Raw genomic sequence first — 24,138 nt, 5'->3', positions numbered from 1 at the left:
AAAAACCTGATTAAAATTAGAGCGTGACAGGATCTGTTGATGAGCTCTGAGTATCTGAATGAAATTAGATACAGTGGGAAGAAGGAACAGGAAGTGAGCTAATCATGAGTAAATTAGTGGGAAGTCCCTGTCTGCTCAGTTTCTATAAACAGATCCACACATAATAAACATATTAAGGAAGTTTCACTTGTACACGTGAAAGCAGAAACTGTAATGAGAAATTGCAAGGGACTGGATCAGCCGGGTAATTTTCCAGTTTTCTATTTTCCGAGCTTCATTCATAGCAGTAGAACAGGTTACTCAATACACCGCTGAAGAACAGAAACTGAGCACTCTGTCATCCACTTCTTCAACTGCCAAGCTGGAAGTGTCTGTTTGTTATTCATGAGTTATATTAAAAAATTAATTTTAAAAAATCACAAGCAAAAAAATGACAAAAAGAATAAACAATAAATAGTTTAAGAACAAAAGTCTATGATTTTACAGCAGTGCATGCAAAACAAATGCGTCTTCAGCTGCAGCAGGACTCGGCTCAGTTCACATTTACAGTTTTTATACATGAAGACGAAACAAAAATAGATCCCAGCACAGACTCTGATGTCTCCGCTCAGCTGGCTGCTGGTTTGATTGTTGAATAGAAAGTTGCTTCAGAATCTGTTTCTGCTAAAGACACAAAGATGCAAACTGTTAAACTACTAACAACATGCAGACATTAAAGTTCAACTACACTTCATCACATGTTATACATTTTTAAAACATCTACTTACAGTGACACCAGGCAGGGAACAGATGTGTGGGCTTTCTTTGTTTCACGCTTCATTTTTCAGTGACTCTCACACAGTCTGAAGGGGGTGTCCCCGCCCCCTTAAAATATGACTGCCTCTACCTTCAGCGCTGAAGTGTTGCAGTGAATCAGTACTCACTTGTAGTGATGGGCAATTCTTTATAATGAATACTTTTACTGTAAGCACTGCATACATTTTGATGCTAAAACATTTTTAACATTATTATTAAGGAAGATCTTTGTGTACCAATAATAGGAAATGCAGTAAGTCTTTACATTTAAAACAATCTCTGTGATGGTACAGGACACAGCAGTCATTTATAAGCCACTTTTCTCTGTTTCTGTCATTAAGACACGTCATGGCCTTGTAGAGGAACCAAATGTAAGACGCTGAGGGAGGCTGAGCAATGACCAGAAAGTAAAGTCAGTGCTCCATGTGAAAAATCCCTAAAATGCATTTAAAGGCGAGAGGACAGAGTTCAGCCTGTCTTATATGGAAAATGGACGCAATGATGCAGTGAAACGTGCGAACATAGAATCACAGTATATTAGGTAATGAAAGCTTGTACAGGTTGAAGGTTGTGTTATTCCTCATCACAGCCTGAACTCTCTTAGGCAGCGTTCTTGTTTCTTTAAGTCGTCTTCAGGAATAGTTCTCCGGGCTTCTTGAAGGACATTCAAAGCTCTTCTTTAGATGTTGTCTGCCTTTATATGATGCCGTACTTCAACAATGTTGAGGCCTGGGCTCAGGGAGGCGAGTCCATGACTGACAGTGTTTCTTTGTGTGTTTTTTGAACACTCTGTTTCTAATGCAAGTGAAGTTGCTGCCTTTGAGATGCTTTTCAGATGTCGTGGATCAAAACCTGATGATATTTTTTCTGTATTCATAATTTCATCAGTTTTGACAAGATCTCCAAAACACTGGCTGAAGTGAAATGAAAAACCACGAGGAAGCTTTACAGGTGGCTGTAGACACTCACTGTACCTCTCTCACGACCTCCTCTGTACATACTGATGACAGTTTGAACCAAATATTTTAATTTGGTTTTCACTGCATTACTTCCTGTTTTCCTACCTTAAGAATGGGTTCTTGATGGCAGCCCTACCACTTAACACCAATTCTGATGAGGCATCAGTAAATGCGCAGAGATTTCCAAGATTTTCGGCTAATGGTTCTTTGGGAAGCATCGCGTTGGTGCAAAAATGCTGTGCTGTGTTTCTCAAACTGTGTTATCTTTGGCATTTTTTTAGAATCTGATGACAAAATGGGAATATTTATGTGCAACAAAGATGCAATTATAAATGTGTTCTTTGCTAATCCTTTGTTATGTGTTGACACATCAGTGGGTTAGGTTCCTTATACTTCAGTAATTAATAGTTGAGTTAAGTAGCTTAACAAATAAAAAACACATTCCCCTAAAAAATTAAAATAAATAAAAAAATTAAAAAGAGTGAAAAAGCAGCCAGTGTCCAAAAGAAATATTTGAAAGACGTTCAGAAAGCCTGGAGAACTACTGCTCAAGACCGCTTTGAGAAAGATTACAGGGAAGTCTGACCTCTTGGAAACCAAATATAAAAAAATTAGGTTAGCTCAGGACTTTTGCACAGCACTGTATACTATCTTGCCACACTGTGTCATATTGTGACTTTAAATCAGGGCCCTAAATATCAAATATGAGTAGTCTCTCCTCATGGTAGGGGGGACTAAGATGCGAGGAGAGGAGCATAGGAGAATAATGAGCAATGCCCATAGACCAGGCAGAAGTAAACCCGGAGAAACTAAACATAGTAACATTTAATTAGAAACCAAAAGTCATTAAACGCGACAATCTGGGAACACAACAGATTTTGATTATATTGTTATTACTCATGGGTGCTCTGTGTCTGGTTTTTATCCCCCCCGACCACAAGTGAAACCACATTTTTAGAACTCTCTGAACCCCCTGTGAGCCACCCACCTGTATTTGTTTCTTTCTATGTTTAGTTATCGTTTGTATCTTATTATGTGCTGATACTCCACTGACTCTATAAATCATTAACAAAATGAAACTTGTTCGTGTGCTTCCTTGATAACGACTGATACTCTTGTGTCATTAAACAATGAGGTCGTAGTTTCATGCAAGCGCTACGTTTACACTTGACTCAAAGATCAAAGAAGTTTCACTCATGACCAAATAACATAGCACAAATAAAGTCTTTATAACTTTCCACAAAAGGGAAAAACTGAGGTAATATAAATAACATACATATGCCTCAGGCTCTTGTGTACGTGTGGGAAAAGAGCTCTGCATGTGTTTTTACCTTTGTCACTTTTTGGCTGCACTTCCGGTACGATGGTGACATCAGTGTAGGAAACATCAGGGTCAGTTTCACCTGCAGCACAACACTTCTCACTGTTAAACATCTGCTTGGAAATATGATTTTCGACCATAAAGTTAAACATATAGCTCTCTGCTACATGTAATCGATCTCATTTATATAGTTTGTTCGGTTAAATCACTGAATATAGATCAGCTTAGTAAAGAGAGAACATCACAGAAAACCATTTGTAACGTAAATCCTGCTGTTGATTCATCAAAATTAGATTCTTAAAGCTGTAGCGCTCTTCCAGGTTTTTTTGTCATCAGTGACCTGAATGCTTCTACATGACACTCTCTGTTTTACCAGGAAACATCTGCTGCTTTTTTATGCTGTCTCCCAACAATGAGCTCTCAGCGATGCATAAACTCCTGCAGATACAGACGAGGAAGTTCAGTTAAGGCTTGCAGTGTGAGCAGGAAGCTGGACTACCCGAAAGAAACCCACACAGGGAGAACATGTGCAGTCTTTACATAAACCTGTAAAAGTGTGGGGGAGGGTTTGATAGTTTCATAGTTTAATACTACAAGTATTAGTTTTGGTCTTACAGTTATGTCTAAACACACCAGAACCAACAACGACCCGATTACTTTCTGATTGTGTTTTTTCACACAGGCCCTCTGTTTTGACCTAAATCAAACAAATACAACACAAACGGTTTCTGTGCAGCGAGTTTCAACACTTTCATCATACAAATAGTGACTAAACAGAGATCAGATCTGCAGTGAGCTCATGAAACACAAAGACATACCAAGGAGATCGAACAGCTGATAACACAGAAGAACATGTAAGACACGATGCACTCATACTTTTTTACGTTAGTCGCACCACTGTGTTTTAAGTATATCAGCTCATGTATGTACCGGCCTGTGTTAAAACCATGTCTGGTGCCAACAATTGACCCAAAATCTTCAATCAGAAAGGGGAAGATATGAACTAAGCGAAAGTACATGGCTTTTGCAAAATAACCACAACGAAATGCAGCAAAACACATTTTTGATGTGGAAAATAATAACTAAGAAACTCAGCAAAATCAAAAATAGTCCAATGACTAGCCCAGTTTCATTACAGCCCTTCTAATAAAATGTTCATTAAGTGTATATAAACAGTACACATAAGAAATATTTACAAAAAAGCAAAGATCATTTTAAATTGATTTAATCACATTTTTAAAATGTGCATTTATATTTATATTGTGAGCAATATAAATATAATAAATATAAATCTTTGATAAATGAACAATTTGAACTTTTTTTAAGTTCAAAAATAAATTTGGGTGGATATAAAACCTGAAAGATTGTTCTTTTATCTATTGAAAGGCAAAGTTAATTGGTCGGCTAGAAATGAATAGAAACTATGCGGGAAATGACGCTCTCAGTCACCTTTGTTTAGGATGTATCATCATTTTTAAGATGTTTTATTGGTTGTTAAGCTTAAGAGTGTAAAAGCTAGCACCAAGATTTAAAAAAGGCATCAAAGACACTGTTTACGTCCGATCACTTTTTAAGTTTCAATATTCTCATTTTACTAAATAAAGAGCCACAAAGGTTCAGTATGCAGAGATGCGATGATACTTGCATGCGATGAATACGCACATATAATTTTCTTCTGGAAATTTGCATAATCTGACTCTTTGAAACTGCATGGTGTTATCTGATGTGACACAACCCTCCCAGAAATGCCATCCAGGGGAAAATAATCTACTAAATCAAGTACGCGGTTCTGCTGCTGTGACAGTCGAAAGAACAACAGATAAACTTACTCTTTATCGCCACGCTGAAGAACTAACAGTTAATCTCTTTGAAAATTATAATATAATCTTAATATGTACATAGTTTCATAAAGTAAAGTACCTTAATTTATTGGAAACTTAGGGCACTCTAACCAGCAGTGCACTTTTGGATTTTAGCGGCGGGATTCTGTATGAGAAATTGAACGATATAAACTGTGTGTTTACAGTAACTAAAGAATATGACTGTAAGTGCAAAGCTGTGGCTAACAGATATACTTCAAAAACAGACTGACCTTTGTGGTTCCTCCAGAGGCAGAACAGTAGCACCAGCACAACCAACACCACAGCCAGCGAGAGGCAGACACCCACCACAGGAAGCACAACATACATAGGAGGGGAGTGAAAAGATTTGGGTCGCCCAGCTTAAACACAATAGAAAACAGAAACCACAGTTTGTTCTTGATGCAAACGCAACAACAAGCTTGGGCTATCGCGTTGGTAGACTGTGATCTCTGTGCATACGCTCAAATAAAAGCACCAACAAATGTGGAAACAGAAGTTATATCTACTGTGTGAAAAAGTTTGTTTCCTTTTTACTTTTCAGTCTTCTCACCTGTGACAGACAGCCAGCTGTCCGGTGATTCTCCGCTACCAGAGATGGTACACTTGTAGAAACCTTCATCAGACTTTGAAACTTTGAGGATGGTCATGATTCCTGTAGAGCTGTTCCTGATGAGGAGGCCATCTTTATAAAATTCAGCTGGGATAAAAGAAGTATTTTTATCCATGCAGCGCAGAGTCACAGCATCGCCCTCCTGCAGAGGATGGACCGGACTCTCCAGGATCACAGAGCCTCCTGAACAACAGCATGACAGAAATGATCAATTAGTTTGTTTTAAGGTGACTCAAAGATTCAGTTAAAAAAAAAAACTGAAATCAAACATAGTCAATCCAAACTATCCTTCTTCCTTAAACCAAGACATAGTCCAGATCAGATAAGCTCAAAATGGAAAAAAACTTCCTCCTCAACATCTGTCATGTTTCAATGAATTCAGCTATTTCAGCCATTCAGATGTCATTTTAAGTTACTACTGCATTTAACAGCTTTTCATTTCATTACACATAGCGATAAATTTCACTAATGTATCCTTTTTGTTTACCGAGCTAGATTTTTAGTTCTAAATATTAATTTGCATTTTTATCCAAACATTTTAACTGGCAGGGCATACTTTTAGGTCAATAATTTATAACTTTTCACTTTTATAACTTTTTGTTCATAATTTTAGCTAGCTCCAGCATTTCATCAATAATTATTGATTATGCGAAGCTATGATATTAAATAAAAGCTTTAACTGTTAGCCATGCTTGGAATAAGCTTTGTCCATGCACTAATATCTAAATGACCCTTATTGCAGTACTTTAATTCAAAACCCATTAGAGTCAGCCATTAGATGTTCTGCTAATTTCTTTAGCTAACTGCAGGTGTTGAGTTATCCTTTACATGTTTCTCCCAGTTACTCCAGAACTACACCCTCTGGTTAGCATGCTTGTACCCCATGATACAAGTTTTTGTTTATTTTGAACTAAATGATTTATGCTAAGCTAACAGGGTGCAGGTTCTAGCTTCATATTAGATATTTAAAGAAGTAAAACAATAATAATGCTCTTTTCTGTATTTTAGCAAAAGTCTGTTTTTTGAATCTGCTTGTTTGCTATCAGGAGGCCACAGTCAGAATTAATATGAGACAATGGGTAAGAAGTCATTTGGCTGGAAAACATAAATGAGGTTTGTAGCTGTTTCAACAAATCCTCATGTCAGGCTTCTCATGGTGCATATTCTCATGGTGCATATTTATAACATAAAGTGACCCACTATAACGGTTACTGGTTGGATTTCCCTGAAATTTGATGCATTAATTTAAATACCCTCGGTCCACTCAGTGACATTTTCTGTTAGGTCCAAATCTGTGTTGATTGGTGCTTAATTCTAATTAGACATTTTTCACTATTTTAATATGCTAAACTTCATAAACCTGCTGAACATCCCACCAGCATGTTGGTGTCATATTTCAATCAAAACTCTGCAAACAGAACTATCTGTAATCTGGCTTTTAAATCCAAATGACGGCCTCTTCAATTTAGTACTTAAACTCACCGGTCACAGTGATGTTGACAGCTTCACTGCAGGCTCCAGCTCCAGAGTCACACCAGTACAATCCACTGTCTGATGGGTAAGGATCTTGAAGGAAGCAGTTTGATTCATTTTTTGTACCCCAGTCTTTGGAACACTCTTCATTTGTTTTTGTTGACGTGTTTCTCTTTATTGTCCAATTAGAGTTTTTAAGCTCTCCACAGCTCAGTGTAACAGGATCGTAGTTGAAGAACTGAGATCTGTTGGGAAAGATACTCAAAGTGGCTGAAAGAAACAGAAAAAGAAACAACAAACAGAAAGGTGAAAAACAATTAAATACTTTTACAATAACAGATATAAGGTTTGAGCTATAAGGTAGCCACCACCACCTAAAACTGAGTCTAGCTGCTCTTGAAGCTGCTGAAGCATCTGTTCTGTGAAAATTCTCTACCAAACACTGATGAGAAGGTGCTTCCCTCCATTGTCGTGGGTGAACGGAAACCAAATGAGTGTAGAGTATTTGCAATTAATAATGCTAAATGGTTTCCACCAGTTGCTGTTTCATGAAACAACAATGCACTGTAAAGTCAAAAGAAACACAACTGACACCATTTGTCTCCTCTTTGCTGCTCTGTTACGTGACATATGTAATGAAAGCTTCACATATTACCCACAAAACAGATACATCTGCATCTTCTGTTACAAGGTTTCATATGAAACACATGTGGGGTTTTTGAACGATGCTCTTTATGGGTGAATATGTGATCTGTATCAGGATGTCAGAGTGCAAATACAGTTTTATACCCTAATTAAATGCTCAGCTGCAATTCTTTTTATTTTGTCTGTGTCTATTGTATTATTTACCTCATGAGCACACCAGTAGTTAATTAACATTTGCTTAATTTCACTTCATTATCTAAAAACAACTTCATAGGTAAATTAACTCAAATTAATAAAATATGAACAAAAACTTCTGTAGTTAGAAACTACATTAAAATACTGAAGCTGTAAACTAAACACAGATTGTAATAACATGTAAGAAGTTTAGCAACAATGAGGCAACTTTTTGCTTGTAAAAGTTGCTCAGTTTTGCAAGATGGTTTAACGATTTTAAAGATTATTAAGTAACAATTACCTTGTAATATCAAATAATCACAAAGCTTGCAGTTTATTGTAAATTATGTTTGAATTCATGTGAAATACAAAAACTTGATTTCTCTTTACTGTTATGAAAAGATCAAAGGCTGAACTATTAATCCATCTGTTCATTAAAGCCAAAAGCTAAAGCCCACACACAGACTCACTGGAGACTTGACACATTCTAGTACTCACCCATAATTGTGCACAGAGCTGTGATCTCCATGCTGCTTGGCTGGTGTTCGACTCTCAGACTGAAGAGTTTCGGAGGGGCTGCATCACACCTCAGTGCTGACTTAGTGAAAAAGACAATTATGCAGGATGTATGTCACAGTTTTATTTTTGAAACCACAAATGCAAAATGTTTACGTTCTTCACCCTGAAGACCTGAAGTATATTAATAATGTATTAGACCTGAATCAAAACAGCCCTGAGATTCATGCAGAAAAACTTAAATCTTGCATAACAATCTTCAAACATTGCATAAAACTTAGAGAAGAAATTTAATTATTTTGACGTCTGGAAGTGTGTTACTGTTATATTAAAGTTGCATTTGTTGATTTGTGCAGTTTGCACATGCAGGTTGCAAAGGAAGTTTCATGTCACAAGACTTTGGAAGTGAGTCAGGTTACTGGCAGGATTTTGGTAAGAAAAGCAGATATCCCCTAAAGGTTTTTTTGTTTTTGTTTGGTTTTTCAATAATGGCACAACTAAAAGCATTTCCCTCAGCGCCCCCAAAAACTCCAGATTTAACTTGATTAGGTAACTGTAACGCAGGGTTTGCCAGCAAAATTCCCAGAGCGCCTGGCTTGATGAGGCTCACTATCACAAGTGATACTTTGGGCACCTTTGCCATTCAATCAAAACTTAAGACTTTTGTTTTCTCACCAGTACGATTTCAAACGAATGTCTCTCTCTCTCTCTCTCTCTCTCTCTCTATATATATATATATATATATATATATATATATATATATATATATATATATATATATATATATGTATGTATCTACATATATTTATTCATTTATTTATTTCCAAGTAGCTCTATGTTGGTGTGTGTCGGAAGTTGTTGCTTTGAGTTGGATAGAGAGTTAAACAACTCTGCACACTCCCACACAGTAGGTTGGCGTTCTTTCAAACCTCTACGCTTTTCTGTCAAGAGGGTTTCAGTTAGTTACAGAGAGATTCGTTTGAAATCGTACTGGTGAGAAAGCAAAAGTCTTAAGTTTTGATTGAATGGGAAAGGTGCCCAAAGTATCATTTTGGGTATATATATATATATGAATACAATTTAAAAAATCCTGTCTTAAAACATATAACACTTATTGACCCTACTGTACAAGCACTGAAATATACCAGGCAAAACACAGCTGCAGCAGTGAAACTTCCATCAGAGGCGGTGTGGTGTGTTTCAAAAGCGTCTTTTACTCCATTGCTTCAAAGTGTGCTGAGTCTGTATTTACAGGAACCTTGTTAACAGAGTAAAGTCAAGTAGGAACTAAGGGAATCCAATTACTCTTCAATGAAAAGACTCAATGCAGCCCATGGGCCTTGTTTCTGAAGCAATTCAGCGACTGCTGTGATACAGAGCAGGTGATGATCAGACAAAACTGCTGGAGACGTGACTTTAAAGACACGGGGTGTATTGCAGGAGTTATATTTATGTATGAAGTAGAGGTTGAGACATTTAGTGAAGACATTACAACATTACAACATCTGAACTAAATGTTAACCTCACCAGACACAGGTCGCTGGCCCAAATCTATGGAGAGAAATTTGCATTACACACATGTGCGGGTCCTCAAAAGTTACACACAAATCACTGGGCACATTTGTAAACATCCATTTAAGCTTTAGGATCGTATCATGCAACTTTCTAACACTTTTGAGACAAATTTCTCTCCAAATGTATCCGTTTTTTTCTAATATTGGTTTACTCAGGTTACTAAGTAAATAACTTAACTAACCTCACTTGAAATATGAGTGATTACTCATATTTGTGAGATTATGGAGAAAAACTCATCTCAGAGATTAAAGAAACCAACATCTTACCACAGCTCTTTTCTGTGATTTCATCTATGTTTGTTATCTTATTCTTCCTGTTGCTCCTTTTATCTTTTAACTGACATAATATACTATTACGTAGCAGTGGGTTACATAATAACATGTGGGATGTGGAGTCATACTTTAGCAGATAATTCAGTTCAATTATAATTTTTTTTATATTTTTCCAAATTGCAAAAACAGTCATCTCAAGATGCTTTTTATTGTAAAGACTCTACAATAGCCCAGAGAAAACCGCAACAATCAGCTGACCGCTATGATCCAGCACGTGGCGACAGTGGGAAGAAAAAAGAAACAGGAAGACACCTCCAGCAGAACAAGCTCAGGGAGGGGCAGCCATCTGACATGACCAGCTGGGATTGGCAGAAGAAGTTGAGACACAGACACACTGTGGAAGAGAGTCAGAGATGAATAATAGCTACTGATGAAATGCAGAATGGTGTGTATATAACAGATAATAATGGTATTTTAAAACATCTACAAATATAAACTGTACAGTTCCAAATCATCTGGCCTGTGGCCACACTTACCATACTTACCAGCATAAAAACTCCAAAACAAATTTCCCTGGCAGGTTTAGTAAATCTAGTGTTAACGTGTACAGATATGGTTTGTGGTGAATCTGTGTACCAGTTCCTCTAAAGTCAAGATTGAACCTGCAGGATGGGCTTTAGAAAGTCAAGCTCACAACTAAGGACAAGTTGTGGGTGTTTCAAATACATTTTTGGTGAGATTTTACTGGATGCCAGTCTAACATAAAGCTAACGCACAGAGACGCGCAACCACACACTCTCACATCCCAGCCAAGCTGAAAAAGCAGAGCTTCTATGAAATGGAAATCCACTACAACTTCTATTTAACCCCACACAGAAAAGTCCCAGCTGACAAGGATGTTTGAACACAAGGTGATACCGACAAATAAACACCGTGGTGCACTGATGTTTCACTGGCAGCATGTTTGTATTTATCACATAGACAAGATAAAAGCAAATAAAGTTTAAATGAATGGCCGCATCCATGAGGAAAGACAAACTGCACACATAGTACAGACTCGGTGGAGGCAGAGGAGCTCATTCTTGGACCATGTGAGGCCTTTGCATGTTGATCCTTTCAGCAGCTACTGCATTCAGTTGTTGCCCGCTGTTGCTCACTAAAAATGAGGATCGGAGGTGTTTGAGTTCGTAACCTCCCCCATCCCTGCTGCCGCTCCTCTGATCTTTTTACTTTCATTTTACCAACGAGGCAGCAGCTGCTCCACGGTCTCTCTCTTTTACCAAATAAAGTAGTTTTCTTATAAACACTGTGTCAAGGGTAGTGTCGTGGATGAGAGAAGGAGGACCCAAACGCTGGACTCACAGGCAGGTAGGTGAAGGTGGATGTTTATTGCCGAAGGAGTGAGCAAACAGTACAGAGGGAGGAAATGGCTGGCTGACTAAATGAACAAAGGACTGACTGACTGACTGACTGACTGACTGACTGACTGACTGACTGAACATACAGACGACATTGACATCAGACATACATCATTAATGACCCGACACTGAATGGGTAGAACAGAGGGCTTAAATACACAGACTGGTGAAAATGATGATAATGAGAGACCGGTGAGTACACAGCTGAACATAATGAACTAATGATAATGGGAAGAGGACTGAACATAATGCACACAGACCAAGGCTAACACAATAAAACAGGAAGTGGACCAGGCAGTAGATAAACAGTGAACATGAACTAAGAATACTGGGTCAAAGACCCAGAAACCCTGACACACTGCTCCGAGAATAAGATGGTCACCGTGAATTTACAAATCTGCGATCCGAACAGGTGAGTCTCTTCTCTGTGATCTCACAGCTGCTTATGACGTTGGGTTTTTATATTCACCCACGTGTCGTTCAATTGTCGCTTTCTCAAACTTCAAGTTCAGTAAAAGTAGAGATAAATATTCACTACTTTCTCCATTTGAAATTTGATACTGTACAATTAATCACGTTAAAAGCACGTGTTTCTGGGGAATTCACCTGTTAGGACACGCCCCTCATGTATTTATAGCTCGTGTTCAGACTTATATTCAGCTGGTTTCGAGATGCTTTAATTATTTTCTGCATTACTGTCACATTAAAATGGGCGTAGGAGAGTTCAGTTACAGGATTTCTACCTCAACTCTAAAAGTCGTCTTTCCGCTCCTTTTCGTCTTCAGGCTTGCTCAAGGTAAGCTTTAAAGTACATGTAAGGTATCCTTGCTTTGCAGCCAAATATTATTGCTACTCTCTCTATATATATATGTGTGTGTGTGTGTGTGTGTGTGTGTGTGTGTGTGTGTGTGTGTGTGTGTGTGTGTGTGTGTGTGTGTGTTATGGAAGTGTTTTCGTATGTAGCGCTCTTAGAGACCTGTCAGACTTATGTGGCTGTACTGTTATCGTAGCCAATTAAATAAACATGACTGAGGCAATCCCTTTAATTTCTATGGAGACAAAAAAAAAGTAAACATGTCAGCATCTTTGATACTAATGACGTTAGATGCTGTGATGCCTGTGTGTAACGTTTCAGTTTACTTCTATTGATATTTGGTGGCAGTAGGCTGCTTGGATTTGATTGGTCAAATCTTACCCTCGTAATACAAATCACTGAAAAATATTTGGCTGAATTGAACTGATATAAAGCATTGTCCACAAATCTCTGTTGATTTTGTTTTTCATTAAAAATATTTGGTTGGTTTAATTCAATTCAATTCAATTTTATTTATATAGCGCCAAATCACAACAAAAGTCGCCTCAAGGCGCTTCATAGATACAGAGAAAAACCCAACAATCATATGACCCCGTATGAGCAAGCACTTTGGCGACAGTGGGAAGGAAAAACTCCCTTTTAACAGGAAGAAACCTCCGGCAGAACCAGGCTCAGGGAGGGGCGGGGCCATCTGCTGCGACCGGTTGGGGTGAGAGAAGGAAGACAGGATTAAGGACATGCTGTGGAAGAGAGCCAGAGGTTAATAACAGATATGATTCAACGCAGAGAGGTCTGTTAATACATAGTGAGTGAGAAAGGTGACTGGAAAGGAAAAACTCAATGCATCATGGGAATCCCCCGGCAGACTACATCTATTGCAGCATAACTAAGGGAGGATTCAGGGTCACCTGGTCCAGCCCTAACTATATGCTTTAGCAAAAAGGAAAGTTTTAAGCCTAATCTTGAAAGTAGAGATAGTGTCTGTCTCCTGAATCCAAACTGGAAGCTGGTTCCACAGAAGAGGGGCCTGAAAACTGAAGGCTCTCCCTCCCATTCTACTTTTAAATACTCTAGGAACAACAAGTAGGCCTGCTTTTTTTCTTTTGAATAACCAATAAATTATTCATCTATCACAATCACTCCCTTAAGAAATGAAAATTGATGAATGAAAAGTGTATTGGAAACATTTTTAAAATCTTAGACAGATTTCTTTTCTTTTTTTTAATGAACTTACATACTTGCATGGTTAGAAGAAGAAATACTAAGACTGCATGTTTGACTCGAACCTTTTCATTAGCAGTTTGTTTAGCTGGGATAGGCTCAAAGAATTGGAATCTGTATTACTATAACTTGGGTACCACTGGCCTATTTAAATCTTAGGAACACATTATGTTTTCTATACCATATATAAGTATAACTGCATGAGATTTTGTACTTATACCAGAGGTGTGATTTGAACCCTCAAGGTCTTATGTCAGTTGCCTCTTGAGTCAGTTAAGTCTGTGAGGATTAAGTGATTAGGCTTTAGAGATGAGACTTTCGGTGGAGATGGGACTGGGCCAGTGTTTGGTTGGAATTTAGGAGCAACTAAGCAACATTGAGATTAAATAAATGCCAAGACAGATTGCACAAACATTTGTGTGTGTGTGTGTGTGTGTGTGTGTGTGTGTGTGTGTGTGTGTGTGTGTGTGTGTGTGTGTGTGTGTGTGTGTGTGTGTGTGTGTGTGTGTGTTGTTAAATCATGATATGTTCACTTTACTAAGAAGAAAAGTGGACAGTTATAAGCCTGATGTTATCTAAAACATGAATCAGAAACATGACTGTTGTAGGAGGTTGTCCTAATCACTTGAAAAGCTCTTTCAATAGCATCTGATTTGTCTGAGAAGTGCTATATAAACAAGGCCTAATTGGTTGTATGTTGATTTGATTTATATCTGCCACTAGACAGATTTAAAATCTCCCTTTTTGTCGCTCAGGTCAGTTACACGTGGTTGGATCCCTTCAGCCTGTTGTAGCAGCTCCAGGTGATGATGTGATCCTGCCGTGTCAAGTGGAACCAGCATTTAACGTGGCGGGGCTGACGGTGGAGTGGTCAAAGCCGGACCTCCGTCCTGACCCCAACGACCGTCTGAGTCGAGTGGAATATGTTCATCTTTACAGAGACGCCCGAGAGGTCCCCGACATGAAGCTCCCATCGTACATCGGGAGGACGGCGTTGTTCACAGACGGCCTGAGAGATGGAAACATCTCACTAAGAATCACTAATGTGACACCAGAAGATGAAGGAAGATACAGATGTTTCATCCCGAAGTTAAAGAGTCAAACAAGGTTTTCAATTGTTCGTCTGATTATTGGTGAGTCAGACTGATAAAATCATTTTTTTCTCAGTTTATTTTTTCTCAAAAGTATTAAAAACCTATAAGACCAATGACTTCAGTTATATCAGCTAATTTACAGATGATAAATACATATTTTTATTTAATTTATTTGGTTCTTTCAGACCCAAGTTTAACTGAAACTGGGACAACAGAGGCACAACTGGATCCTGAAAATTTCCATGTTCCTGATTTAAATGAAGAGATAGATAATAAAGGTGAGAACATGAGACCATCATACACCCAACACAGAACATGAAAAAGTCTTGAAATCAGCACGTTTTTGCTCTTGGGTCATGTGGAACCTACCATAAATGTTGCAAGTGCCTGAGACACTGAACCATTCATATTAATCCAACTTAGCTGAATACATGTGTGGACTACGACACGAGTACGTGTATTATGATCGTAAGGCAGTGGTTGCCGGTGTTCTGCGAGATAATGAGCAGACCTCTATGCATGCCAAATTTAATGCAGCTCTCATCATTGTAACACTGTCACACAGCTAGATCTAAGCCTGTAACAAAAGCCTTTGCTTTCCACATTGTAGTACAGATGAAGGTCTTTTGCAAATCCATGCGCGAAATCTTTATCTCATCATTGTCAAATAATACAGTTTATCTCCACCTTTGCTGACCTCACAAAAAATGTCCCAAAAAAGTCAACAACATGATCTGGTGGACTGAAAAAGAAAGTGATTTTATGATTCTGCTACTATAAAGACAGTTTCAATATACCAATATAAGATAATTGTTATCTTATATCAGTACCCATAATATGGGTGGATGAGAATGTGAAGTCAGCACATAGCAGTGCCATGTGTTAGCTTATGACATCAGTGTTTTATCTAAAAGTGCAGCAGAGGCTGCCTTGTGCTTTATTTCATGACTGTACTGAATTATAAAGATATCACAGAAACTAACTTATCGTCTACCAAAAATTAAACTTCATATAATTTCCTTAGGGATTAATAAAGTATTCTGATTCTGATGATTAGACATAAAAATTCTATCAATAAAATATTGAAATATAAAAATGTGTAACTTCGTGAGTTTGACATTTACAGTTGGTCTCATCTCTGTTTGGTTTTTCCTGGCAGGTGGTTCGTCCGAGCGGTGCCGACTGATTCCAGTTGTGGTTCTCTGTGTGTTTATTCTTCTGTGCTTCGCAGTTGGAGGATGTTTGATCACAGAGTCACAAAAAGCAGAAGTATGTTAAAGTCTTAAATATTTGTTTTTATGCATTTACTTCACATTCGAAAGATTTGAAATATCACTGAACACAAAAGTGATTAATAAAATCTTTCTCCAGCTCAAGAAACTTCCAATCTAATTGCTTTGTGCAAGGGCGCATTGGAACTGTTAACAGAGAAGAGTGCTGCCTACGTACCTGCGGATCGTTCATATGTGTTTGAAGATTCGAAGCATTAACTCTTCCAGCCTCTTCTGGACACAGTGGACGTGTCCCATAATCTGTTTGGACCCAAATGAACTTTAACTCCTGTAAATGATGACCGTGCCTTCAGTGACTGGTCAGCTGATGTCAAGTAGTTTCGAGTGCAGAAACAGGATCCATCATCTGAGCCAAAGTTGAACTCTGGCTTCAGAGTATACGGTTACTTTAAATCTGTTGAAGTGATGTGTTGCAGCACTTTGTGTTTTACATGTCGACACTAAAGCTGAATTTGTTTTTGTTACTTTTATGTCAAAGTTATTTTGCTCACAAGGAAAGATTTAGCTCTGTTCACATAACTTTGCACTACATATAACGTGACTTCAGTGTTTTGCATATATACACACTTGCAGGATATATGAAAAACTGAGGATTGGTGGGAACTGAGGGGAGTTTTGTGTTTGTGTTTTTTTAAAGAGTCAAATCCAGCAGTAATGTATTGAGACAGCCTGGAGCTGTAGGTGCTTTTTCATCTCTTAGTTTTCTTATAATGACACATTGTTTATGGGACAATTTTCTGTATCAGTTTTAGGATTTCAGTATTTGGATGTCATTTTAGAGGTATGTTTCCTTGATCAGGAAGAACTTTTCCATCCTCTGAACTCTAAAGTGCTTTTCAGTTACTTAACACTGACAATTAACGGGCTTTTGAGCCACGCAGCTATATTTATGGAGAAAAGAGCCAATATCATCAAAGTTAAATATTCATTGTTCTGTTTATTTGAGCTTCTTCATCTTTAAATTCTTAAAAAATTGGTCTTTTTTTTTTAACGATTGTTCTGATTTTTGAAGTTTGAAACTCTTGTCACTCCTGCATTATCAAATGAATTTATGTGATATTTGAAACAGTGTTTATTCGGTTTCATGCAACAAAAAACAGCCACATAAAGTGCATTTCCAAGTGATTGCAGTGTGTTTGCGTCATATATTCAGTGATTAAAATCTGTTCTGGAGTTCAGCTGTTACATCACATGATAGGCATCTTATGTTGTGTTAGCATCAAGGAATCATGGATGAGTAATGTGGGTGAGAATGTGAAGTCAGCACATAGGTCATAGCACTGTGTTAGCTTATGGCACCAGTGTTTTATCTAAAAGTGAGCAGAGGCTGCTTTATGCTTTCTTCTATGACGGTACTGAATTATAAAGATATCACAGAAACGAATTTATCATCTACGAAGAATTATACCTTACATCATAATCTGTAGTAGATTTCATTTTCACTGAAACTGTAAACGTATCTGTTGGGTGAAATTTCACATCCACCGTGCTTCATCATATCCCATCATATTGTTTTCATTTCCTTTCTGTGATTCTGTATAAACTTTATGTTTGCAGCCAATCCAGACATAAAAACTAACTGCTTCATCAGGTTCTAATGCTTTCTAATTTGGGCCAAAACTGAATAATTTATATGTGTATCTGGAGTTTAGGTGGATCTATTTCTCCAAACATAGGCCGGGGTGTTATTAAAAAGGTATATGTTTATGTATGTTTGATTTTACGCACTTACTTCACGGTTGAAAAATGTTAAACAGAAAAAACTGTGCACAAAAGTTTTGGGGGTTTTTTTTAGTTGTGAAAGCCACTGGAATTCTTTAATTTTCTTGAAGGTTTGAGATGTGTCTCAAAACTGGATTGTAGGTAGCAAACAGTTAGTGTCTATGTTCAAGGATGGCCTTTCACAGTAGACATAGATGGCCTCTTTCACTCCTCTTTCAAACCATGTGTCTTCCCTGATCTTCTTTTCTGTGCATCTTTGATGATTTGATGAAAGCCCAGATTTCCACATGTTTTAAGAGTTTTCTTTACATGTGTGTGTTCCTTTTCTTTCTCATCTGGCTTAGAGGGAACATTTTTTGCCCAGTGCTGTAGGGTCCTGATTACTCCAAGTTTGTGTTCCAGAGGGTGGTGCTCTGTGTGTGGAGGCTTCTGGTAAACTTCAATGTTGAGGTTTCCATGCTGCTCAAGGTGCAAAGCACATTCCAGAAATAGCAAACTGTCATCCTTTGTATCTTCCCCGGGGAACTTTATATTTCTACCCACTGAGTTGATGTGAACAGTAAAGGCTTCTACTTCTTAGGTTTTGATTGTGACCCAGGTATTATCCACATACCTGTAACAGCAGCTTGGTGCTGTTCTTTTAAAAAGCCTTTACTGTCCACTTGCTCCATGTAAAGGTTGGCTACAATAGGTAACACGGGGCAGCCTGTGGCAAATCTATGGCCTCATTGTATTTACAATTAATGGTGGTAACATAGAGGTCTAACAGTGTGCATATCTGACTGGGGGTAAAGCTGGATCTTTTTTCTAGGGAGCTGTCTTGCTGTAGTAATTGCTGCTTGAAATCAGGCCAGTACAGAATAATATGGAGTTCAGATGAGAACTTAAAAGACTTACTCCAAATATAGGCTCAGGAGGGTTATTAATAGGCTGTATTGGAATAAATAATGCATTTAATTAGGATAAAGTAAACACCTCTTCTTTTTTTCTTTTTTTTAAATTCGACAATATTGCAGAAAAAATCGTCTTATGATCCCACAAACTGAGTTTGTTCAAGCAGATCAAATCAAACTCAGATTTTCAGGACAGAGCCATGGAGCATCCACAACTACTGAAGACCAAAGCCTGAGCATACCACTAACCACAACAAACAAGAGATCACACAATTTTGTTTTCATTTAAAATGCTTGTTAATTAATTTTTAGTTGAAATTTTTAGCTATATAACAATTTTAGCTATATAATTTAATTGTCACAACAAGTCCAGGGTTACACATATGCTCTGCATGATTCAGCTGGTTTGTGTTTATGACAAGTTGCAGAGTGCCCTCTAGTGGACCAGCGATGCAACATCAACACTTATATTTTAAGAGCGTTCCTTCTGTCTCTTCTTTACTCCATTATTATATTTTTCGTTTATTCGCCATTATTATTGTTGATTCCAGTGTAGATTCTGATTGCAGCCAGGCTCTAGTTATTAATACTAAATGGTTTCCTCCCACCAAACAACTCTGAGTATCATATTTACCCCATAAACCCAGAAATGATTAATTAACATTTACTATATTTCATGAAACCTATTCTTTTTCATGTGAGAAGGACAAAGTGAAAGTGAAAATAAAACTCCAATTTTCAACTTTTCTGCATATGTCAGGAAGGAAAAGGCTGAGGGAGGCATGAAGGATGTTACTCAGACTTGTTGCTGCCAGGAGATGAGGTAGAGGAGGCCCAGACATGACAGCTTTAAGGTGCCTGAGCAGGAACATAGTGATCGCACCCAACATCCACACTGGACGAGTAAGGCAGAGCTCTGAATTTTGTGGCATTGCAATGTGTAGGAAGGGAAATAAGAACACTTAGACACACACAAGTAGAGTACATAATCAGATCATTTCTATTCAAGTCACTTTTATTTATATAAAAATCACAACAACAGTGGCTGTAATGGAGGAGGTCACTTTAAGAGGGATGGACTTGACCTCCTGACTATGACTGATGTAGATGATAAGGTGCTGACTCTATGAATCCACAATCTCAACAGGGTTGTCCGATAAGAACAGATGGCGTATCCACAAAATCCACTGCCACTCAGGTATCTGTCGTTCACTCATTTATTTAACAAGAATCCGAAGCACACATCCATAATGTGAGTGAGGGGATTTAACAGGCTGTAAAATGCTATATGCCGTGTGGTGAGTGATGGTGTGGTTTCTGTTGGAAAGAACATAAAAGTCTTCCATAATTATGTGAACAGAGTGAATTAAATGTGTAATACAACAATACAAACAATACTGGATAGTGGAACATGCAACCAAAATAAGGGAGTGTCAACAAATGCTAATTTTACTATTTACATAAATCCTAAGTAGGCACTTTACATTAGAGCTAACATGAGAAATTAGTGACGGTCCCTTCATGACCGCACGGCAGAGGCTGCTTCGCAGTAAACGGCAGTAACAATCGGTAAACAAAGTGTGCGCCAAGGATTAAACAAGGGAGGATAATGGCCGCAGCAAAGAACAAACACGATAAAACACAGAAACTTACAGTCTCATGGACGCACACCGCTAACAGCATTAGAAGGAACGAAAATCCACACGGTGAGTAAAACTCTGCTGACTCTTCCCACCTGCAGCTCCGACCGAACTCTCTGCGTGCGTAATGATGAGGTAGAATTGTGTCTTCTGATTGGTGAAGTGAATGGGTTGCCTCACCGCTCATTGGCTAAACGGCAGCAGTATGCTGATATCTTACTCCGCAGATGTGGCTCCGTTCGTGAGTTCTGCGAACTGGCTGGCCTTTTGTACAGTGGCTTCAAGGTGCTTAAACTATGGGCACTTCCTATTGAACTATTTCTTTGATTTATATAAATAATATTTTCTAAAACTAATTAAACTTTATCAGTTCAGTTTGGAGCCTAAAGAAATGGGGTTACAACAGTTTTTAACATGAAACCTAAAAACTGCCCACAACCACCTCCTAAAGACCTTAAATAGAAAATAGGCAAAGTGGTTTTAAATATGTCAGACCACACAAACCAGAGTCAGGTGCTTGTCGCTGACTGCAACTTTAAACTGAAAACAGAGTATCTATAAAATGTTTGATGCATGACTCTGATACCCTGGGATCTGGATACACTGGGTCCCAGTGGTAGTAAGCTCAACGAGTCCACACATTATCCTTAGATTAGGCAGTCCATCAAGAGGCCTGAATCAGCCAAACCATGACACAGGAAAGCCTTTGTCGATGAGCTGATGATTCCCTGCACACACTGCAGTTTGTGTCCAAGTTTGTGTTCCAGAGGGTGGTGGGAGTCAAAGAGGAGGTACTGCTCTGTGTGTGGAGGCTTCTGGTAAACTTCAGATTTCTATTCTCCTCAATGTGCAGCTGTTATCCTTTGTATCTTCCCCGGGAAACTTTATATTTCTATCCACTGAGTTGATGTGAACAGTAAAGGCTTCTACTTCTTAGGTTTTGATTGTGACCCAGGTGTCATCCACATACCTGTAACAGCAGCTTGGTGCTGTTCTTTTAAAAAGCCTTTACTTTCCACTTTCTCCATGTAAAGGTTGGCTACAATAGGTAACACGGGGCAGCCCTTGGCAAATCCATGGCCTCATTGTATTTACAATTCATGGTGGTAACACAGAGGTCTAACAGTGTGCATATCTGACTGGGGTTAAAGCTGGTTCTGTAGGGAGCTGTCTTGCTGTAGTCATTGCTGCTTCAAATCAGGCTTCTACTCCAAACATGGACTCGGTGGGGTTATTAAAAGGCTGTATTGGAAATAAATAATGCATTTAACTGCGATAAAGTCTCAACACCTTTCTTTTTTAAATTTGACAATATTGTATTAAAAACATCCTCTTATTATTCCATGATTATTATTATTATTCCTTATTATTCCATTATGGGAACAGTCTAAATTTAATGTTTCTGATGTCTTCTGGCTGATTAATACATGTGTGTCCTACAGAGGACCCCATAGCTACAATTTTGCGCTTAAGTTGGGAGGGGTAATAAAACAGAAGTCAGTTCAGTACAATCAACTGCCATCCAGCAGTGAGTTTACACACTAACTTAAATCAGCATTTTGTAGGTAAATGTCTAAATGAGCTCGAGTGAATCAAAATGAACCAAAACTTATTGAGTTAAGGATAAAAAGGAAGACTAATACCATGAGACTGAAACCATAACTATAAAAAATGATCATAGTAACATAATAATCACAAAGTAAACTTCTGTGGTAAACAAACCTGTAATGGTCTTTTTTTGTACAGCTATTTAAATCATTTATTGTAAAGCATTTAAATGAGTCTCCTGTGAATTCATATGAAATACAGAGGCGTGCTTCCTCTGGTATTCTGAAGTAAAACATCACAGGCTGATCAGTTTGTTGCTACATCTATTTATAAAATGCAAAAACAGATGCTCACACACAGACACATGATTGACTTTTCACACATTTGGCTCAATAATGGTGCACAGAGTTGGTGAGCTCACAGTGTCAGAGCGGCTTTGTAAACCTATTTGTGGAGGATGTATGTCACAGTTTCATCTTCGATACCACAAATTTCAAATGTTTACTGTCTTTACCAAGAAGTGTATCACAATGAAGTGAAGTTATGGAATATTTATTAAACTCTGAATTCAAATAGCGCAATGTTATTAGGAGAAAACTTCAATCCTGCATGAAGATCAATTGACACACTGTGGGAAGGTGATTTGTACAACACTTAAAGGAGAACGTCAATGTCTTTTTTTTTCCAGATATTTATGTGATATCCCTTAATTTCTGGAGTTTACACACACAGACAGTACTAGAATTAAAAAAAAATACAAATTTGGCATCCATTCAGATGATGATGTAAACTCACAGATTGAGTTAAAGACTCATGGAACAGCTCTGCTGAGTTTTCTCTTCTGTGACTCCAAATACTATCATCATGTCTAAATGACAATCGAATATATACAATATATTATTCTGTAAGAGGGGAGTAGGAGAGCTGAAATAAAGTAAATGTTCATCACTCTATGGAGGATGTGCAGTTACATTTTAGCTGATGCTATTTTAAAATATGTGTAAATATAAAGAGTGTGTTAGTAAACCAGCTATCTTAGTCTTTGGCCAAATGAAGAAGTTCAGTGAGGTTAAACATCCTCTTTGCCTAATCTGTATGTGCTAAATTTATCCTACATTTCCTCTAATTGCTGGTTTGTGGTTGCTATATTTGGATGGGCTTGTAGAAAAAAATAAGTGAGTAGTTCAGCAGAAGCTGTAGATGTTGCAAAGGAATTTCCTGTTGTATTCTACAGTAGTCCATCTATTGCAGGGATGGCTGGTATGAGCAGGAAGTCGATGCACCGTAGGGACAGAGACACATACAGCGACACACTCAATGAACACTTAACAGTCCATTCTTTATTAAAGCTGTGGTTCTCAGCATCAGAAAGCTTTTGTACTCCCAGTGTTCTGCACAAACTACCACGCTGCATGTGACAGCGATAAAAAGGGAATAAATATCATACAGCATTTATATATTCCGTCATATTCCTTCTTATCAGTTAGGCGGGATGAAAGCATTGGAGGTAAGCTTTCACACACACACACTTTTTAAATTCAGTTTAACAGGATTTGTGAAATGTACAGTAATCGTACCCCTTTCAAAATAAAATTTTGTAGTGAAAGGAACTCACTAACTCCAATTTTCAACTTTAGTCCATACTTTAGGAAGGAAAGGGCTGACAGAGGCAGGATGGATGTTACTCAGGATTATGGGAGGTGACTCAGACTTATTGTCAGGAGATGAGGTAGAGGAGGCCCAGACATGACAGCTTTAAGGCACCTGAGCAGAAATAAAGTGATCGCACCCAACATCCACACTGGACGAGTAAGGCAGAGCTCTGAATTTTGTGACATTGCAATGTGTAGGAAGGGAAATAAGAACACTTAGACACACACAAGTAGATTACATAATCAGATAAAAGTTTGATTTCTTTGATTTATAGAAATAACATTTTCTAAAAGCAAATTAAACTGTACCTTTCATTTCTTCATCTGTTCAGTTTGAACCCTTCTGAAACAGGGTTACAATAGTTTTTAACATGAAACCTAAAAACTGCCCACAACCATCTCCCGATGACCTTCAACAGAAAAAAGGCAAAGTGGTTTTTAAATATGTCAGACCACACAAACCAGAGTCAGGTGGTTGTCACTGATTGCAACTTTAAACTGAAAACAGATTATCTAAAACATATTTGCAGCATGACTCGGATCTGGATACACTGGGTCCCAGTGGTAGTAAACTCAACAAGTCGAGACATTATCTTTAGATTTGGCAGTCCATCAACAGGCCTTAATCAGCCAAACCGTGAC

General features: G+C 38.0%; 2 protein-coding genes across 2 annotated transcripts; one reads left to right on the top strand and one right to left on the bottom strand.

Moving 5' to 3' along the window:
- Positions 1-564: 564 nt before the first annotated feature.
- On the bottom strand, positions 565-8,441 carry LOC113012703 (low affinity immunoglobulin gamma Fc region receptor II-a-like). The gene is made up of 6 exons (XM_026153002.1): positions 8,338-8,441; positions 7,030-7,290; positions 5,488-5,730; positions 5,168-5,296; positions 3,086-3,157; positions 565-663 (listed from the first exon to the last, which is right to left on the bottom strand). Exons 1-6 carry the CDS (start codon positions 8,366-8,368, stop codon positions 608-610), a joined length of 792 nt encoding a protein of 263 aa, XP_026008787.1. The 5' UTR covers positions 8,369-8,441; the 3' UTR covers positions 565-607.
- A 3,653-nt stretch (positions 8,442-12,094) lies between these two features.
- Positions 12,095-17,166, top strand: LOC113012694 (myelin-oligodendrocyte glycoprotein-like). The gene is made up of 5 exons (XM_026152996.1): positions 12,095-12,416; positions 14,411-14,788; positions 14,935-15,027; positions 15,909-16,018; positions 16,121-17,166. The coding sequence occupies exons 1-5, from the start codon at positions 12,329-12,331 to the stop codon at positions 16,139-16,141; spliced, it is 690 nt and encodes a 229-aa protein (XP_026008781.1). The 5' UTR covers positions 12,095-12,328; the 3' UTR covers positions 16,142-17,166.
- Positions 17,167-24,138: the final 6,972 nt, after the last annotated feature.

This window comes from Astatotilapia calliptera, chromosome 3 (genome assembly GCF_900246225.1).
Source record: "Astatotilapia calliptera chromosome 3, fAstCal1.2, whole genome shotgun sequence".
In the NCBI taxonomy this organism is placed as follows: domain Eukaryota; kingdom Metazoa; phylum Chordata; class Actinopteri; order Cichliformes; family Cichlidae; genus Astatotilapia; species Astatotilapia calliptera.
This window is presented reverse-complemented; position numbering and strand designations above follow the sequence as displayed.